The sequence below is a fragment of the Acartia tonsa genome, chromosome 14, assembly GCF_053477335.1.
Source record: "Acartia tonsa isolate MP-2025a chromosome 14, ASM5347733v1, whole genome shotgun sequence".
In the NCBI taxonomy this organism is placed as follows: Eukaryota; Metazoa; Arthropoda; class Copepoda; order Calanoida; family Acartiidae; genus Acartia; species Acartia tonsa.
The window spans coordinates 27,718,195-27,740,032 of NC_137273.1; the positions used below are offsets into that span (position 1 = coordinate 27,718,195).

The 21,838-nt window shown below is 31.2% G+C and overlaps 1 protein-coding gene across 1 annotated transcript; it reads left to right on the top strand.

Annotated features, from left to right (window-relative positions):
• The first annotated feature begins 8,501 nt into the window (after positions 1–8,501).
• LOC145305387 (proton-coupled folate transporter-like) lies at positions 8,502–21,802 on the top strand. Its single transcript, XM_080147004.1, has 11 exons — positions 8,502–8,581; positions 10,953–11,035; positions 11,490–11,535; positions 12,307–12,348; positions 12,595–12,653; positions 13,527–13,578; positions 13,897–13,954; positions 14,353–14,409; positions 16,801–16,885; positions 19,262–19,368; positions 21,720–21,802. The coding sequence occupies exons 1-11, from the start codon at positions 8,546–8,548 to the stop codon at positions 21,800–21,802; spliced, it is 708 nt and encodes a 235-aa protein (XP_080003130.1). The 5' UTR covers positions 8,502–8,545.
• Positions 21,803–21,838: the final 36 nt, after the last annotated feature.

Sequence of the window (21,838 nt, forward strand, 5' to 3'; positions counted from 1 at the left end):
TAATATATAGAAAAGACGTAAAAAATCTGTAAACCTGTCAAAAAATATTTTAGCAATTCACGCAAAGGTTCAACGCCATTACTTTTTACAAATCCGCTCCTTGGCTAAAGTTTAAGTTTAAGAAAAAAAACGGGAATAGTCCCTTTCGTAACATCGCTCCATAAGTGGCGATTCGTCGTATTTTTCAAATGGCTTTTTATAGGTTATTTTAGGTTAAATTGGGTTAGGTGATTGCCCCACAGGGTTAGGTAATTAGCCCCGCAGGGTTAGAGCCTTAGAGCAGGGGCTAGAAATAGGAGAAAAGCTACTGTGAAAAACACGAAGAATCGCCCCATAAGGTGCGATGTTACGAAAGGGACTATACCCAAAAAAAAAACTTACTTAATAAAAGACTTATATCTAAAATCAAGATAGCCTAAAACCATCTTGGGATCTAAGTGAAACTTCGATATATGAAGATCTCAATCGGTCCAGAACTTAGCGAGATCTTGATGACAATCCAAATCAAATTTCTTGTTTTCATTATGAATTGGTTTTTTTTTTAATTAGGGGAATGCAGAAAATAGCCCAAAACCGATTAAGTGGTGAGTGGAAATTTTAACTGAAAAAAAATATCACTACTTGATAAATAAGAATATCTATTTTTATCAAGAAAGAATAAACACCATAACTAATACCTGCTATACCAATAAAAAAATATAAAATTCAATAAAAACTAAAATTTACATTTTTAACAAAAAGTTTGATTTTTAACTCGTGCTATTATAAATTGTTTAAGGGGATTTTATTAAAATGTAGCTACTCTATAATTCCTAATTTTATCTAACTCACATATTGTTGTTGTTTGTAGCCAATAGTCATCACTTATAACGTCAAGAAAGCCAACTTAAAAAGCGTAGCCGCTCGTTGCCATGAAGATGGGTTCGAACCTCGGTCAGAAATTCAGATTACATTCATATATCCTTACGGCTACGCCCATAACATATTGGGACTCTGTAGATATTAGAAATACCATAATTCCATCCCAGGAGCTGTATATAACTTTACTAAACAGTAAAACATAGTATATTAAGTGGTTTACAACCATGTCTTCTCCCTATACTACCAAAGTCTGAATTCTACATATAATCTACTTGGTTTCCAGATTATTTTCTGCCCATTGTCCTATTCCTAGATCACTGGGTGGAGAGTAAGTGTAATTGCTGGAAAAATTGAATCTGTACATATTTTTCAGGGATGCAGAGATGCGGTAATGGGAACTTACAGCTAAAAATTATAAAATAACATTGAATGAATATTACATAATCTCACATTGGTTTTAAAAACCCAAAAGTAAAGTCAGAGGTAATTCCTTCGCACCTTTTTTTATAACCTTTGTCTGTAGGTTCTTTTTATAGATTACATAACAAAATATTTAAATTTTCGGATACTAAAACATAAAACTAAAGGACTCTTAATAAAATTTCAACTTTCTCCATATTTTCCTGAAATTTATTTAATTTCAATTGAAAACACGAATCTTCTGTTCTACAGAAAAATCCCCAAAATAACAAATGTTAAAAAAGAGATTTACTTTTAAAAAATCTAAAACGGTTGATTTTTATCATAAATGTGGAATTGATTAATAATAGAATTAGTCGCGGATGAGAGTCATCGAATAAAATTCATAAAAACAACTGGATGTATGTGTGTATGTATGATTAGTAATAGTCACCACCTGAATATTGGTCTTGTTATTAGAAAATTAAATAATTAGTTTTAGAGTCACCTTTCATTAGTTGATTAGTTGATTTGATTGCTAGATAGATACTAGCAGATACGCCTCTAGAAGCTTCTATGGATTGGACAGATTCACTTTAAAGAAGAACCATATCGGTTTAGCGGTTTGCGAGATCCTTTGCTACAGACAAAAAGCTTACTACTTTGTATGATAGGATAAATATATATCAATATTACATAAATAGAAATGGATCTATTTCAAATAGATAAAAAATAGAGCAAAAGATGAATTAAATAGATAATTTATACATATATATATATATATATAGATTGCTGGTATATAGATAAATAGACAGAGAGATAGATAGAGAGATAAATAGAGAGATAGATAGAGAGATAGATAGAGAGATAGATAGAGGGTAGATAGAGAGAAATATAATTGTATAAATTATAATAAATAATTCTATAGTAAGATTGATAAAAAAATATATATATAGATAGATAAAAAAAGATATGTGACCCTGCTTATAAAATAATCCATATGAAATTTTTGTCCGCCTGGAGCATTTAATAAAGTTTTTAACACAAAACTGTCCAAAACTTTTATAGGAATTAAAGGATATAATATCTGATAAAATATCTTATTTTGTCATATTTTGTATTGTTTTTCTATTAATAATTTCATTATTAGAATTGCGCTTTATGCCCTATATATTAATTTTTAATGAAAAACATAAGTAAGTCAGGTAACGGTAACTTTTGTCAGTACTAAGTTAGTCAAGTCATGGCCGCTTTTAAATATTACAAAGTCAAAATTAAAGTCATTTTAAAACTATTTTATTAAAGTATAATTTTAAGATATTTTTGAAAAATTTTCAACGTGAATCCATGGTATTTCTGAGAAGTTTTCAAAGTATTGATAAATTTTGTTTGTTTTAACACAAGAAATTTCTCATCATAGCATAACCTAGCAGGGGTGTCCATGTGGTACAGCAGGTTTTATTTTTATTTATTTAAATATTTATATTTTGAATCAAAATTGCAAAAAGGACGGACAGACAGACCAAGCGAGGTAAACTAGGGGTTAGCGTATCACTAATTTAAATACTATTAATATCTTTATATGAAATTAATAGTATGGTTGTCTTTGAATATGTCTGTCTGTTTGTCAGTATGAACCGATATGGTTTTCCTTTACAATGTAGCTTCTAAAAGGTTGTTGGAAGGTTTATAACTATTTTGGGCGAGGGTACCACCAACCTCAAATTAAAAATCGCCCATAAGTAATAAAAATACTCCACTCAAAAACAATTTTCTCTTTAGGACTAAAATCAAAATGCTGGCTGGTCGACTTCCCTCTGCACTCAATCACCCTTAGATGCCTCTGGTTAATAATATTTGCTGTTTTTTAATTACACCCCGATTCAGGTGTTTGTGAAGTATTGAAGATTTGCAAAAACTTATTACACACAAAAGTTGAAAAGTTTCAACTCAGGATAGAAAATGGATAAAATATGGATAGAAAATGGATAGAAAATGGATAAAATATGGATAGAAAATGGATAGAAAATGGATAGAAAATGGATAGAAAATGGATAGAAAATGGATAGAAAATGGATAGAAAATGGATAGAAAATGGATAGAAAATGGATAGAAAATGGATAGAAAATGGATAGAAAATGGATAGAAAATGGATAGAAAATGGATAGAAAATGGATAGAAAATGGATAGAAAATGGATAGAAAATGGATAGAAAATGGATAGAAAATGGATAAAAAATGGATAGAAAATGGATAGAAAATGGATAGAAAATGGATAGAAAATGGATAGAAAATGGATAGAAAATGGATAGAAAATGGATAGAAAATGGATAGAAAATGGATAGAAAATGGATAGAAAATGGATAGAAAATGGATAAAAAATGGATAGAAAATGGATAGAAAATGGATAGAATATGGATAGAAAATGAATAGAAAATAGATAGAATATGGATAGAAAATGGAACCGCGAGGTACATTTTTTTAACATCTCCTTGGTCACCCAGCGATTATATTATCGAAATGTAACTCATCAGAAGCTGGGATAATATTATGAGGGGTGTTATCGTAACCTTCCACCCCCCACTCCCTCCCTATGATTGATAAAATTCTCGAAAAAGCCAACTTTTATGGGTTAATGTTTGTTTGTCCAATTGTAAAATTTGTCGGGCTTGCATTGGATTTATTTATTTGCTCTATTTTTGCTGAAATTAAATTTCATCTAAAGTTTACTTTATATTTTTCAGATCCATTTTTTTGTCAGTGGAATACGACCTTTAATAATATCTCATAGAAATGTATGTCTAATAAATACATTTCTTATTAATAAGGAATGTAAGAAATTTTTGTATGATAATTAGTAAAGGATACAACGAAAGAAGGTTAAAGCAAGAAGTGAAGGATTTGAACTCTCAAGATACTTTTATTCAACCTTAATTGGTTGGTAAAATGGAAAATAAATAAAAAGGTAAAACATAACCTTCCAATTCAATTCAATAAAAATGAAATAACTTATTTTTTTGTTCTAAAGATTTCAAATTCTTTTTCAAGTTCTCAACTGGTACATAAATTACAAAAAGGATAGTCTACACACACACACCGAGTCTAAACGCACAGACACACCCTCATTCCTCTCTTATTTCTGACCTCAGCGGCGTATGCAAAACCACTGCCTTTTACGTATATTTAAAGTGGAAAATTCTAAGAATTTTGAATACCGTATACTAAATTTTGGGTCATGGAAAAAAACGAAGTTATGGAAAGAAAGTGTTGCGGGTTTCGTCGCATTTTCACAGTAGCTTTTGAAAGGTTATTTTAGATTGGGTTAGGTAAGTGTTTATGATTGCCCCAAAGGTTTAGAGCCCCCCGCAAGGGCTAGAAATAGGAGTAAAGCTACTGTGAAACCCGAAACTTCATTTTCTTTCCATGATCCATATTTTTTTTTTATCAAACAGTTTTAGTTTTCATGTGTAAACACTCAAATAATTATCTTTGAAGATTTTTATTCAAAAAAATATCCAGTTTTATTTCACTGTGTCTATTGAGTGTAAAGTCCAAAACTAACTTTCTCTATAGGTGCATAATAAAAATGTACATAATGCTGGTTATTTTCACTTTTTAACTTTTACACTAGGTTGTCTATAGATTTGAGATGCAGCTACTCTTGAAATTTAAGTAGCATATCTAGTTTATAGATTTTAAAGGTGCAACTACTATATTACTATGCTAGCGGTTTCTCCCCTATCCTCTAGGGACTTTTTCTCTAAAGGTTCAGAAGAAAATTTCAAAATTTTTTTTTACATATTCTTTGTTTACATTTTTAGATATTTTCTGTATTTTATAACTTTATATAATGCTTTATAACTTTTTTATATTTTTATATTGATTTATATTTTTCAAAGTCTTAAAAATTTTTCTTCTTTTTAATTTTTAAAAATATTTCTTTGCCATTAGCCTTTTTTTGGAGAAGGAAGGTTTCACAATCTTTTTGAATTTGATAAAAAAAAAGTTTAAAAGAAGAAAAGAAATTTAAAAAGAAGAAACAAATTAAAAATATAAAAAGTATAAAAAAATATAAAAATGTATAAAAATATATAAAAACATAAAAATAGAAAAAAAATATAAAAAAAAACTCTGAGGACTTTTGTTATAAACACTTCTGTGTCCCTGCCCACCCTCCCAGGATATAATCTTAGATAACATCCAAAACCAAAATAGGGGAATTACAAAATTTTAAACAATACAAATTTTAGAAAGCGTGGTAATAATTTCTTTTTAGTCAAATTTCAACTGAAGGCTAGTGATGAGACATAGTGACAAGTGTTTCTCCTCTATCAAAAAGGCAACGGGTTCGATTCTTGCCTAAATAGCGTTATTACAATGATTGCTGTATACACGTACCCGTCAGTCGCATGAAATTTATTTGTGTTTGTTGTTCTGTGGAAACATTGGACCAAAATTTTGTAGACTAGCCTAAGAGTTTGTGTACCATTTACGAATGTAAGAGAAGAAAACCCTAACCCATAGGCTAACCTAGGAAATTTTGGATCACGGAATGAAACGAAAAAGCAAACATTAACATTTAACTAACCTAAAATAAGCTATCAAAAGCTACTGTGAAAATACGATGAAATCCCCAACTTCATTTTCATTCCATGTTCCCAAATTTTACATGTGATTTACTCTATCTAGAATTTTAAAAAAGGGTTTTCAAAATAAGTATGAATACCACTTTTATATAGAAGTATTTTTTTGCTGACATTCTTGGCCTATCTAATCTATAATTAATCTAAAGTAGTAGGTTGTAAGTGTGTTATGGAAGATCTCATAAACGGCTAGACTAATCCCTACACAATTTTCAGTGAAGTTTAGAAATGGCCGCCAAAGAAGGGTTTTTAGTATTTTTTTATGATTGGACGCCTCCCCCCCCCCCCCCCAGAGAGAAGAAGAAATTTTTTTAACCAAAATGAATTGCTGTGTGTGGTGTGTGGACCAGGGAACCCTACCCCCCCCCCCCCGCTCTAAGCTCTAAGAGGCAACCTCCCCTTCCTCTCTTTTGGGGGATAATAGTTATTTACCACATCGTATTATAGACAACTTTCCGCGGATATTCAAATGAAAAATATAAGATTAAAACCGGTTTTGTTAGCACCTATGGGTCGAAATGGTATAAATTTTAGGATTTTTATTTTAATACGAGTGGAAAATTGTCTGTAATACGATGCTATAAATGATATATACATAAATCTTAATTAGACAGTGACACTCTATTTAGTACCCAATTGTTAAAATAACAAATGGCTGCGATCCTAGCATCTAGGGACTTTGTATTCAAAGTGGTTGGGAAAGAAATCTGAAAACCAAGAGTATAAAACCACCTTGGGACCTATGTGAAGCTTCAATAAAATGAAGAACTTAATCAGTATTGTCTTTTATGAAATCTTAAGCTGCAGACATAAAAAGAACCTTAATACTTTATATAGTAAGATTAATTAAGGTCTTTTGCCTGTATTTTAAGATTTGGATAACTACTAAACCGATTGTGTTCTTAATGTTATGGAAGCTCTAAAGACATTCTGAGGTGTTTTTCTTGTTGCAAATTTATCTTAAATTTAAATCATTGGATTGTTTTAGGCTTTAACACTGCACTGTCCTCCTTACCCTAAATGCTAGGGTTCTAAATAAAATATCAAAAACCAAAATCTATCCACTACCAAATGCAAATTCTTTGCTTAAGACTTTTGGTTGGAAGATAATTTATTGCCCATTGTCAAATTATTCAAAAACTCAAAGCATCATTTTGATATGGTCCTGTAATAATTATAATTATACTGTTATCACAACAGATTTTTAGTCTTTATGGCGTTGAATGTTGAAAGTACAAAATTTTTTTAAATTTATATGAATAAGAAGGCTAGACCTCTCAGGCTTGTACCATGTTAATATATATGATAGGTATTTACAGGGTGGTTTTGTAAAGGTTTTACCATGATTATATTTAAGGCATTATAATAGTAAGTTGTATATTTAAAATGTCAAACATTTAAATTAGTAGGGTGTTTTTAAGTCCGCCTATTTACCTGTTTGTCGAATAATACCTTAATTATACTCATAAAATTAAGTAATAAATTATAAGATTGAAAAATCGGCAATAATTACATATCGTTTTTTAATAAGTATCTAATGTTGACTTACATTTGAATATCTTAATGAATGAGACAATGGACTTTATAAATTGGATACACATCCCCAATGATGATATACAAGATTACTCATTCAGTAGATAAAAATTATGGGTTGAAACGTTTGGACTAGTTTCAAACAAAACAATCAATGTAATTTACAATTCAATGTCCCCTCCCTGCCTACTTAAATTAAATATTAGCGCTTACAATAAATATATAAACATTTTTTTAATTTATTCAATGAAAATGTGTGTTTTGTTTATAAATATAATTTCTTTTTAATCTGTTTAGTGAATAAACTTATGTAAATTCATGGATTGTAATAAGACAATGGACGATAAATTGATGAACTGAACATCTCAAATGATGGTAAACAAAATTTCCTTTTCGTAGTTTAAGATTATTGGTTTTAATGTTCGGACACTGCCAGTTCGAATATTAACTATGAAAAAAAATACAATTTCTAAGCAAACTAATGAAAGAATTTATTTATAAAAAAACATTAGGTTTCAGTATAATTTATATTCCAATATATGTAAAACTTTTCAAAAAGTGTCAAACTTTTTATGTGATAATCAACACATAAATTTATGTTTCAGATTTTTAAAAGCGAAGCTTTTCTATAATTAGGGTCGGTCCGTCCGTCCGTACGTCCGTCCGTCCGTCAAACTTTGCATGATGATTCCTGTAGTAGTTAGGTACGATTTAGAAAGCGTAGCAACTCTATAATCATTACCAGAATGTCCGTACGTCCATTTTAAACATGTTGATTTTTCTAATTTTTTAACAGCAAATTTTTATGTGATCTAATTATCCGTTTGATCTTATTTTTGGTATATTGATTCCTGGGACAACAAAGAACAATATTTTAAGCGAAGCAACTCTATAATCAAATCCTAAAAATGTAAGTATGTCCATAAACTCAATAAACATTATCAACAAATTTACTTACAGTTTTGCTTCGACTCTTATACTTTTATATTCTGATAATTCAGTTTAGACACTATACAAGTGTTAATGTCCGTTTGTCCTACCGTTTCAGTGCTTCGCTTTTATGGATGTTGTCATCCTTGTTTAGGTATAAAGCACATAACAAATATTAAAATGATGATGAGTAGAATCCTTAAAATGATAGAAAGGGTAAGTTTGTATCCTTTTTTGTTAGTACAATTTTATAATTTTGTTTAGGTTTCAATATAATCCTTATACTAAAGTAACAGGATGTTTGTTTGTCTGTGTGTGTATCTGTGTGTGTGTCTGTACCGTAGGATCTCGCTAACCGCTGAACCGATTGGGTTCTCCTTAACAGGGTAACTTCTCATAAGTCCCGGGAAGGTTTATAACTATTTTCTTGGGGGGTGGGACACCCCCAACCCCCGAAAAATGAAAAATAACCCCCCAAAAAAATTTTTTTTTCGTTTTTTAACTAAAATTAAAAATGATGGGGGGGGGCACCCCCCCCCCAAAAAAAAAAAATTTCAACCCCCAAAATATTTTTTAAAATTTTTCATTTAAAATCTAAAATAAGAAATTGGGTAATCAAATTCGACTCCCCCCTCCTCAAGTGCCCCTAGAGGCCTCTAGGGGCGTAGCCGCTAGTATTCATTAAACAAACAAAGAATAAAGCTTTGTTTTTGATTAGGGTAAAATGAGGGGTTTAAATGTTTAATGGGGGGTAATCTCATGTATTTTTTAAAGAAATTTAGGGAGGTAAAATAAGTGCCCAGTTCAAAAATACCGATTTTTTCTGTAGGTCAACCTAAACAAGTACAACCCACAAATACCTTTATAAAATCGGTTTACCTAAAGCTTCTATAGGTCGACCTAAAATTTCCAGAGGTCGACCTTTGACTTTTGTAAACTGGGCTAAGGTTATAAAGTTTTAGTGGATCCTTAAACACCCCTTTACCGTCCAACCCTTGGACGTCTATTAAAGCCGACCCAAACTTAATTAACATTTATTGTATTATAACTTAGAATTTCTAAATTTATAATTTGCCGCTAAAATTAACCAATTTCATATCTCCTTTGTGAATTGGCAACCAATAATATGCTAGTATTTTTACATGATTGGTTCATTTTGGCGGAAAATCAAGAAAGCCTCCAATTTTCTTAAAGGGAGTGTGAATGTAAAAATTTCTCATCTGATTAGATCAAATCTTAATATTTTCTAAGCACCTTTCACTATACTGATCAACAAAAAACGCCCTATTAACAAAAAATATAGTGGATTTATGCCTTGATTTTGCGGCATTTTGGGAGGGAAAAATGGAAAAACAAGGAAAATCATAATGTTTTTGTTTACTAGTGTTTCTAGGGATATTTAACTTGTCATAGTTGAAACAATTTACTAACTGTTAATGATTAATTTTATGACATAAAATTTCCAAATCATGTTATAATAACATAGTAATTAAGAAATAAAGATCTATTTTAAATTTGTGTTATTGACAAAAAAGTACCTCACTGTCAACATATGATTGAATCTTAAAGGTTATTTAAACTAATAATATCCTTTTTTCTTGTGTCGGACAATAAATAACCCACTTAGAGTATTAAGATTACACTTTTATCAGACTGTTTATAAAGAAATATTGCACTTTTATTATTTTAAAATTTGTAATCAAAAGTGGTTGAGAGATGAGCCAACTGAAGTTTATTGTTTACTATCAAAAAAACCTGTTTTTGGCTTTGTTATTGTATTTGATATTAAATAAAAAATATTGCTTATTTTATCAATTTCTAAGTAACTATACATTGGTTAAAGGCAAGGATTATGTTAAAAGTAGACTTAACTGTTAGGAAAAATAGAGAACTATGTCAAAAAGTTTAGTTTTAACTATAGACGGAGAAAAAGACAATTAATTGCACATTTATATACTCCAGAAAAATTTCTTCCAATCTTGGATTTAGTAAAATTCAGCGGAAAAAGCCGTTTTAAGGAAACAAGAGCCCGTTTGGTCCTATTGTTAAGATTATATGAATGAGATGATGTTCAGGTTTGATAATATGATGAGAAATTTTTTTGGTTCACAGTCCCTTTAAACTGTAAAACAACTTGAATTGAGTCATAATGCAGTGTAAATGAACTTCAACTTGAAATATTTATTGTATTTGATAAGTAACATAGAAAATAAAAATGCTTTGCTTTTAAACATTTTTTAAGAAGCAAAGGGAAAGACAAAAAAAAACAATTATTTACAGACGAGCAATCATGAATCTAAAGGGATAAGACGATGAATGATAAATTATTGTACAAACCTAATGATGATTAGCTAAATCATCCCTTCTGTAAATTTAAGAAATTATTAGAAAAGTTTGTTGCCTGCAATAATTGATTTATATTTACCTGGATATTGATTTTCGTCTACTCTTAATAAAATGGTACTTCCAGCTGGCTAATTTAACAATACCACTATCCATCCTCTTTACCCCATACCCTCACCTTTTACTTGAGCAACCTACTGACCGATAAATGAACACCATATTAGCAATGCAATTTTCTGTTTAGATAACAGTGGAGCCTGGGATGTTATTCTACTTCATTGGAATTTATTTTTTATATTCTGCCTTACAGCCACTAATTTATCAAAGGTAGCTTATATTTTCGTATATTATAAAGTAACAGGATGTCTGTCTTTGTAAGTATGTATGTATGCATCTTTTAGTCTATTTAGTACCTCTCCCATTACATCACCTTTAATTGATTACTGCCTATTCAAAAAAAATTAAAACGATACCCCTTATCGCAGTAATCTAAAGGGATAAGGCAACGATAAATTGATGTATAACCCCCAATGGTGATAAACAAAGTATCCCTTCTGTAGATTAAAATTTATGGTTGAATCTAAAATTCTGTAATAGTACCCAAAGTTTTTAAGCAAAGTGAAAAAGAAAACGTGGCTAACTTTGGATACTAGTATAATTTATAGTCCAATGTTCCCTTCCTCCCTGACATTTCGCTAACAGCGAATCTACAATATAAATATAAACTAAATTAAAGTGGTGTATTCTTCATTTAAAAAATTAATTTTTTTCATTTATTTAGATCATGTGAAGATTATTTGAGAAGTATTAATTCAAATCTATCCTGCCAGGAATTTAGAAAATTATCTAGTTGTAGAGTAGCTGCGCTACTGCATAGTAAATAAATACAGGGACATAGGGGCGCGGACCCAAAAATTCTAACACCCCCTGTAAACTAAAATCAATGGGGGTGTAATACAGACGACAATAGAGGCGCTGTTTATTGTGAAGGTGAGGATACACCGCCTTGCATAATCAACATACCCAAAAGCGTTCATTGCTTGGTAAATGAGTGCAAAATTTTCCCCTCTTTTTTTAGCTTGACACTCCCCTTGGCCGTTGCATAATCTTCTAATCCATGACTGTGGCGTAATACGTAGATCATCCACTTGTTGTCAGGAAGGTTCGAAACTTGTTCCAACACCGAGTTATAACTAACGACGTTAAAATGTTTTCCACTACTGCTATGACTAGTGCACGACATATATAGTTAAGGTAGAGGGAATAACTTGGCCCAAAAGAGGCGCAACTCATTACCATGCCCACTGCCCGGTTAGAACTTCAAGACAAGGGTTGTACAATCTAAGGGTTAATTGACTCTATCTTCTAATTATTTTGGTTGTATCTTTGAAACTCCCTCCCCCCCTACCATCATCAACAAAATCATGTGCACACCCTTGGTTAAAACGCTCTAAATTTTAAATAAGCTAAAGGAATCCATTTCTATTTATTGGTTATAACAATGAACAAACTGTCAAACTTACAGACGAACATTCAAGTACTATAGAGTAGAGATGTATGATATAAAGATGAATATTCTAAATATTTTGGTTGACATACAGGCAATGAACACGTGGAATGATACAAATGCAGTAATTAAAGTAAGTTATTATTTAATTAAAACATCTTTTGCTTTTTGAATTATAGATGTATTTACATACGGTACGTATCACCAATTTAAATAGGCAGTTTCCCCTAAAGTGTTGATTAGGTTATATTGGTTACTGGGTAGCTCCGCAGGTTGGGATGCCGCAGGTATAGGCCACACAGGGTTAGGGCCACTCACAGGGAAGTAAAGTTTACATAACATTAAAATTGATGATTTTGTTAATTTATTTATATTTTAGATATCAAAAGATGCATCACATTGGATTCGCTATACATCTATTTGTTATTCTGTACCAAGGTATAATTATCATTTGTGGAGTGCCGCAGGTATCCTATTCGCTATACAACTATTTGTTATTCTGTACCAAGGTAGAATTATCATTTGTGGAGTGTCGCAGGTATCCTATTCGCTATACAACTATTTGTTATTCTGTACCAAGGTATAATTATCATTTGTGGAGTGCCGCAGTTATCCTATTCGCTATACAACTATTTGTTATTCTTTACCAAGGTATAATTATCATTTGTGGAGTGCCGCAGGTATCCTATTCGCTATACAACTATTTCTTATTCTTTACCAAGGTATAATTATCATTTGTGGAGTGCCGCAGGTATCCTATTCGCTACGGATTTCCGCGGATATAAAATGTACACTTATAAGATTAAAACCAGTTTGTTTAGCCCCGAAATGCCGAAGGTACATTTTTATATTCGTAGAAAACTTGTTATATTTTTTCGTATGGATGAGAACCGGTTCCTATCCACCGGATTCGAATAAATACGAGAATAGTTATTTCTCGCATCATATTATAAACGGCTTTTCGCGGATATAGAATGTACAATTATAAGATTAAAACTAGTTTTTTTTTAACCCCGAGGTGCCGAAGGCAACGGCTAAAAAAACTAGTTTTAATCTTATGATTGTACATTTCTATATTCGTAGAAAGCTGGTTATAATACGTTGCTAGACATAGTTTTTTCGTATGGATGAGAACCGGTTCCTATCCACCGGATTCGAATAAATACAAGAAATTGAATTACATAACTAATTATGATATACAAAGTTACCTTACAAATTATTAGTTGGTTATTGCCAGTTTGAGCCTATGAATGAGAAAACGAGTTTATAAGATTTTGGGTACCATTATATTAAAGTTTTGTTAAATTTTAGTTTGTTGGTTGATATTTTAATGGGCAGTTGGAGTGATTACTTTGGAAGAAAGGTGAGTCTATAGTTATTTGTCGGTTATTTTTTGGGGGGTTAGTCCTGAACTCCCAACATTACAAACCAAAATTGCAATAAGGGTCCTCCAGAGCATAGAGAGCTCTATAAGGATGGGGTCCTGAAGGGTATTTTGAAAGTATTTATTTTTCCTTTTTCCTTTCTTATGTTTATATTATAATTAAGTTTTATTATTCATTTTGTAAATGTTTACAAATAATCTTTTAAGTTAAATCAAAATGTATACCTAACAAATAAAGTGTTCTATATAACCAATAATCACTTACCCGCCCTGCTTATAACTATTTTAAAATTTGAGTTGCCCTTGATTCTTCCCAGTATTGGACAAGCTTTAGCCGCTATCATCTACGTTTCAAGTAAGTTTTAAATAAATAATACCTTTTCAATTATTTTTAATAAAAAATTGTTGCTTTTACACAAAGTGCCTGTTGAACACCGACATTCCCCTGTCTTATTTTTAAAATGAATTGAAAATAAGGGTGGGTAGTCGATCGATGATAACCCCTTCCCTCTTTTTTATATTAATGAACAATGAAAGGAATTTTTTTCCTATGCCTAACCCATGAGGGGGGCCCTAATCTTGCCAGTCTGTTCAGCACCTAATCCTAATCATCTAACCTGTCCAGAAGTAATTAACAAACCAATAAAAAAAACTACGCCTTATTTTTAACTTACTTATAATATAAGAGAAAGGAGGGGGGTGAAGGGGGCGGGTTCTTGACTCACAAATATTGAATATTCTAATTTTATTTAGTCAGTGAAATAGTCACCATGAATACCTATTGGTTCGCTATAGCGAGTGCTTTATCAGGTAATTGTATTTTAGTAGCACAGCGAAGCTTTTTGTAGTGCCTTTAAAAATAACGTCATAGTGGCCTAACAATAGTCAATTAACATCTATACTGGCCTGCCAAAGGTGATTTAGTCTGTGCATTGTATGGCGTCCTTTTTTTCTTATAGGCACCATAAGCTGCCTCTAGCACAGCTACTTATTTTATACCTATATGAGCGATTACTTTTTCTGTTATTTACCTTATGAATTATTTTCAACAGATTTTTTATAAAACCGCTTGCTTTATTGCATCAAGATCCATGACAGATCTATATAGGAAATAAATGTCTATAAATGAGCTCGAATCTTCCAATAGTAGAGTGTTTAATACTCATAGTGCTCCAATAATCCATAACAAACTCTCATTGACCAGAACAATAAGACACATTATTTTACTCTATGAAGAATAAATTCATTTTCTTATTTCATGTTGCTAATTGAATTATATTAAAGTATCAAATTTCCATTCATAAAATAGAAAATTTGGATCATGGAAAGAAAACAAAGTCATTCCTTAATTAGGACAGAAGTCATCTTCCTAGGAAGGACATAAGTAGCTTCCCTTATGTGAGAATTTGTTAGATGAAGGGCATAACTTGTCTCCCTTAACAAAGATTTTGCAAGATGGAGGACATAAGTAGCCTCCCTTCACCACACAAAACCTAGCTTTTTGGTCCTTCACATAGCAAATTCTTGCAAAACATAGTATTTCTGTCCTTCACATAGCAAATTTTTGCAAAACATAGCAAATTCTTGCAAAACATAGCAAATTCTTGCAAAACATAGCAAATTCTTGCAAAACATAGCATTTCTGTCCTTCACATAGCAAAATCTTGCAAAACATAGCAAAATCTCACAAAACATAGCATTTTTGTCCTCCACAGAGCAAATTCTTGCAAATTCCCTTCACCACACAAAACCTAGCTTTTTGGTCCTTCACATAGCAAATTCTTGCAAAACATAGTATTTCTGTCCTTCACATAGCAAATTCTTGCAAAACATAGCAAATTCTTGCAAAACCTAGCAAATTCTTGCAAAACATAGCAAATTCTTGCAAAACATAGCATTTCTGTCCTTCACATAGCAAATTCTTGCAAAACATAGCAAAATCTCACAAAACATAGCATTTCTGTCCTCCACATAGCAAATTCTTGCAAAAAATAGCAAATTCTTGCAAAACATAGCAAATTCTGCAAAAAAATAGCAAATTCTTGAAAAACATAGCAAATTCTTGCAAAACATAGCATTTCTGTCCTTCACATAGCAAATTCTTGCAAATCATAGCAAATTCTTGCAAAACATAGCAAATTCTTGCAAAACATAGCAAATTCTTGCAAAACATAGCAAATTCTTGGAAAACTTAGCATTTCTGTCCTTAACATAGCAAAATATTGCAAAACATAGCTTTTTGGTCCAAAACATAGCAAAATCTCACAAAAAATAGGTTTTTCTGACCTTTTTCTAACAGGAGATCAGAACTAAATCAGAACACACATAACAAGAGTTTAAGGACAGAAATGCTAAGTTTTGCAAGAATTTACTATGTTTTGCAAGAATTTGCTATGTTTTGCAAGAATTTGCTATGTGAAGGACAGAAATGCTATGTTTTGTGAGGTTTTGCTATGTGAAGGACAGAAAAGCTAAGTTTTGCAATATGAAGGACATAAGCAGCTTTCCTAATGTAAGAATTTGTCAGACAAAGGACATAAGTCACCTCCCTTAAGTTAGATTTTGTTAGATGAAGGACATCATTGGCCTTCCTTAGACCAATTTCCTGTGACTTATGTCCTAATTAGGAATGACTTTGTTTTCTTTCCATGATCCAAAAATTTAAATTTATAAAATAGTAAATAATTTGATACTAGTGACGCGTCTGAAATGTGTTCAGAAATTAAACTAAAATTTAACATTTAACTAAACATTTTAACCCTTTCAGGACGATAATTTGAAACAAAAAAATTCCAGGATCCTAAAATATTTTAAAGAAAGAGAGACAAAATTATAAATACGGTTTTAAATAAAAATAATGAAATTTAAAAAAGATGGAATGAAAGGGAAGTGAGAGAGAGGGACATTTATCTTTAAAAAATTATGAAAATACAAAACTAAAGTCGTAGTAATCTTTATGAATAGTAACTTTTTTTGTAGTTGGGTTGATATTCAGGGATTGGACAATGGAAGAAAAAGATTAATATTCAATCTAGCCAATAGCGGGATAATTTTTGAACGCCACCTCTAGTAACTAAAATTGTCTGCTCTAATTATTACAAAATGAAGGGGGTAGGGGGGGGGGAGGGCATTATGCATGTCTATTCACTTTTAGAGAAACGTCCGCCACTAACGGACACATAAATTAATTAAAAATTTCAGGTTTGTGGGGTGGACCAACGGCGACAACAGCTGGAATGTTTTCCTATATTACCAGTGACTCTACCCTAGAAACTAGAACTACTAGGTAAATAATAAATTAATAAGTGGAATATTTCCTATATTACTAGTGACTCTACACTGGAAACTATAACTTCTAGGTAAATTAATAAGTGGAATATTGCCAATATTACTAGGGATTCTACCCTGGAAACTAGAACTACTAGGTAAATTAATAAGTGGAATATTTCCTATATTACTAGTGATTCTACCCTAGAAACTACAACCACTAATAAGTGGAATATTTCCAATATTACCAGTGATTCTACCCTGGAAACTAGAACTACTAGGTAAACTAATAAGTGGAATATTTTCTATATTACCAGTAACTCCAACCTGAAAACTAGAACTACTAGGTAAATTAATAAGTGAAATATTACTAGTGACTCTACCCTGGAAACTAGAACTACTAGGTAAATTATTAAGTGGAATATTTCCTATATTACTAGTGACTCTACCCTGGAAACTAGAACTACCAGGTAAATTAATAAATGAAATATTTCCTATATTACTAGTGACTCTACCCTGGAAACTAGAACTACTAGGTAAATTATTAAGTGGAATATTTCCTATATTACTAGTGACTCTACCCTGGAAACTAGAACTACCAGGTAAATTAATAAATGAAATATTTCCTATATTACTAGTGACTCTACCCTGGAAACTAGATCTACAAGGTAAATTAATAAGTAGAATATTTCCTATATTACTAATGACTCTACCTTGGAAACTAGAACTACTAGGTAAATTAATAAGTGGAATATTTCCTATATTACTAGTGACTCTACCCTGGAAACTAGAACTACCAGGTAGATTAATAAATGAAATATTTCCTATATTACTAGTGACTCCGCCCTGGAAACTAGAACTACAAGGTAAATTAATAAGTAGAATATTTCCTATATTACCAGTGACTCAACCCTGGAAACTAGAACTACCAGGTAAATTAATAAGTGGAATATTTCCTATATTACCAGTGACTCTACCCTGGAAACTAGAACTACTAGGTAAATTATTAAGTGGAATATTTCCTATATTACTAGTGACTCTACCCTGGAAACTAGAACTACCAGGTAGATTAATAAATGAAATATTTCCTATATTACTAGTGACTCCGCCCTGGAAACTAGAACTACAAGGTAAATTAATAAGTAGAATATTTCCTATATTACCAGTGACTCAACCCTGGAAACTAGAACTACCAGGTAAATTAATAAGTAGAATATTTCCTATATAACTAGTGACTCTACTCTGGAAACTAGAACTACAAGGTAAATTAAGAAGTGGAATATTTCCTATATTACTAGTGACTCAACCCTGGAAACTAGAACTACTAGGTAAATTAATCAACCCTGGAAACTAGAACTACCAGGTAGATTAATATATGAAATATTTCCTATATTACTAGTGACTCCGCCCTGGAAACTAGAACTACAAGGTAAATTAATAAGTAGAATATTTCCTATATTACCAGTGACTCAACCCTGGAAACTAGAACTACCAGGTAAATTAATAAGTGGAATATTTCCTATATTACCAGTGACTCTACCCTGGAAACTAGAACCACTAGGTAAATTAATAAGTAGAATATTTCCTATATTACTAGTGACTCTACCCTGGAAACTAGAACTACAAGGTAAATTAATTAGTAGAATATTTCCTATATTACCAGTGACTCCACCCTGGAAACTAGAACTACAAGGTAAATTAATAAGTGGAATATTTCCTATATTACTAGTGACACTACCCTGGAAACTAGAACTACTAGGTAAAGTAATAAGTAGAATATTTCCTATATTACCAGTGACTCAACCCTGGAAACTAGAACTACCAGGTAAATTAATAAGTAGAATATTTCCTATATTACTAGTGACTCTACTCTGGAAACTAGAACTACATAGTAAATTAAGAAGTGGAATATTTCCTATATTACTAGTGACTCAACCCTGGAAACTAGAACTACTAGGTAAATTAATAAGTAGAATATTTCCTATATTACTAATGACTCTACCTTGGAAACTAGAAATACCAGGTAAATTAATAAGTAGAATATTTCCTATATTATTATTCAGTCATATGCTGGTTAGAATTTAAGTAGAAGTTATCATTCATTGTCATATCCTTTAAAAATCCGAGTTGTAAAGTTGTATTTATTTTATGAAAGATAATAGATTTTATTGTCCTTGTTTTACCTTTTCCTTTATTTTGGTGAGGAATGGTAGTAAATCATATTCAATTGAATATGGAGAGTAAAAACCTATATTTAGCTTTAGCAAAATAAAGGAAATCTAAGGGTTTATCAACACGGATGACAACATCCATAAAAGCAAAATGGTACAATACTAGCATGCCTAAATTAATGAAAAAATCTATATATTTTTTCATAATAACTATTTTTGTTTAGATTTTCAATTATTCAGTCAATGTCCTACCTAGCAGGATTAGTTTCACCCTTTGTTGCCGGGGCTGTTCTAAAAGCAACAAGCTTCACAGCTATATTTTCCATTTCAGGTACAACAAGATTCTGGTAGCAAAACTACCATATAATTCACTTTGCACGTTTGTCTATTGTATGATTTTTTTTGTTTTCTACATTTGGATGTTGTCATCCTTAATTGTTTACATAATTGACAATTAAATTATTAATTGAAAAAAAATATTGATTTAATATATTTCTTGACAATCCTAATCCAGCAAAAAAACTCCAGATAATAAAAGTAACACTTTTTTTCAGAATATATTTAAAGAAGGTGTCCTAACTTTTGTGATATTTTTTTAAAACAGCTATTCTGTGCTTTCAGTGAGTAGTAGATGTAAAATGATCCATAGAATAGATCCATCAAAAATTGACAAATAGGGAAGCTAATCATCAAAAATTAAAAAATAGAATTGCTTGAAAAAAGGAGAGTGTTCATACAATATAATCAATAGATACTGCAATAAAATAATAATACTTACATAACATGTAAATAATGAAAAATTATGAACAAATATGCTTCAGTCTATAATAAACTTCAAAACAATGCAGTTAAAAATGTATTATTGTTTCTTGTGCTTAAAAAATATCTGTTACATTGCATTGTACATTTATTTAATTTTGATGTACTGAATTTTAGTTTCCGAAATTGTACCTAGCTTCCGAGTCCTATCTCAATATTTACTACTAGCTAAAAAAGCTTCAAAGGTAAAATTGTTTATACATTATATTGCTTTACCCTCAAAATTCCCTCAAAATTGAAAAAAAAAATTTTAAGAGGAGAACGCCTTATTTTTTTTTCTTTAAGTTAACCCTTTAAAGCCAAAAATTATGTTTGGCTATTTATTTGTGATTTGCTAGTTACAATTCTAAAAATAAACTTATTTTTTTTTTATTACAGTTTGATTACTTTTTTACAATTTTGCTTAGAATGGAATCGTAATATTTTTCTCATTCTAAAGGTATATATGAACATGAATATATATTAATGATATATTTAAGTTCAAAGTTTGGATTCACCAGGATTTAAAAAATTGATTTTTTTATAATTACCTCACAGAATTCAAAAAGTAAGGTGTCAAATTAAAGATCTAAATATTTTTGTTCATAATGACAATTGGCTTCTTTCTTTGGTGTGTTTTAGTAACTTAAAACCAACTTAATTAAAAAAAACTTAAATTACTTCAAAAATAAGAGGTCTACAAAAAAAAACGATTGCAAATCTAAATTCTATGGATCATTTTCATCTAATAATCACTGAAAGCACCGACTAGCTGTTTTAATAAAATATCATAAAAGTTATGATACCTTGACCGCTCCATGACCTATTTTATGACCGATTTTTTGTCCAGCTTTTATTATAGACATATATCATGAATATCGTGGCTTCTATTACATCTAGAGACCTAAAATGTTTTTGGTAAACCTTGAGCAAAAATGAACCTCCGTGAATAGTAAAGTTATGACCATTTGACCACTCCTTGGCCGATTTTTGCCTGATTTTCTATTTCCTACCTGTAGTTTGGCCGTTTTTAAGCTGCGAGCCGCCGAATTTAAAAACAGCTCTAGACCAGCCAAATTTTTTATCTATTCTTTTACTGTGATAAAAAAACAGATAAAAATATTAATTGGCGCCGCCAACCGCCGTCTTACCACCGTAACCGCCGAAAATGGCGGTTTCCGGTTTTTCCGTTTTTCGGCGATGGTCAGAAAAAGTAATTTTTTTATAAAAAATAAAAGTCCGTCCTAAAATTTGGTTATCCTAGCTTTAAAAATGGCCGCTCTACAGCTGTTTTAATATTTAGCGGCTGGCCGCTAAAAAGGTGCTAAGGAGCGGTCTGGCCGCTAAGACTAGACTAAGTAATTTTCTCCAAAAATGCACATGAACCACCTGAAAAAAAATTTATGTCTCTATCTGTAACAGGAGCCGAGATAGAGGGAGGGGTCTAAATTAGCCCCCCCCCCCCCCCCATCTATTAAGGTGGGAATTGTGGCCCGATCTGTAAGGGTTAAAAAAAGAATTGCTATTTTATAAGTTATACATATTTTCCCTTCCAATATTTTTGCTTTAATAAAAAGCGCAGCTGCTCCAAAACAAAGGTATGTCCGTAGTCCGTCCGTATGTCACTCCGTCACAATGTTAAATACTTTAGCTTACATAATTATAAATTTGTCATAGTTTAAATAATTCTTAACACTTGTTTCCAAACTACAAGTTCCCAAACTTTTCACCCAATAACTTTGATCTATATAAGGAGTACTTTTATTCTATCATAATTGGGAATGTATACAAATGTATCGTACATTGCCTTAACCCTTAAGATCCCTGACAATTTGAAAATGACTATAAAATCTTGGTTGTTGTTATAATTTTGAAATATTTTAGGTGGATTTTTCCTGTTGACCTCCATATACTGTGCCCTGCTCAAAGATCCCGGTCAACACAAGGAATTAATAAAAATAATTTAAATAGTCGGCATTTTCCCTCAAAGTGCCCTGTTTAGC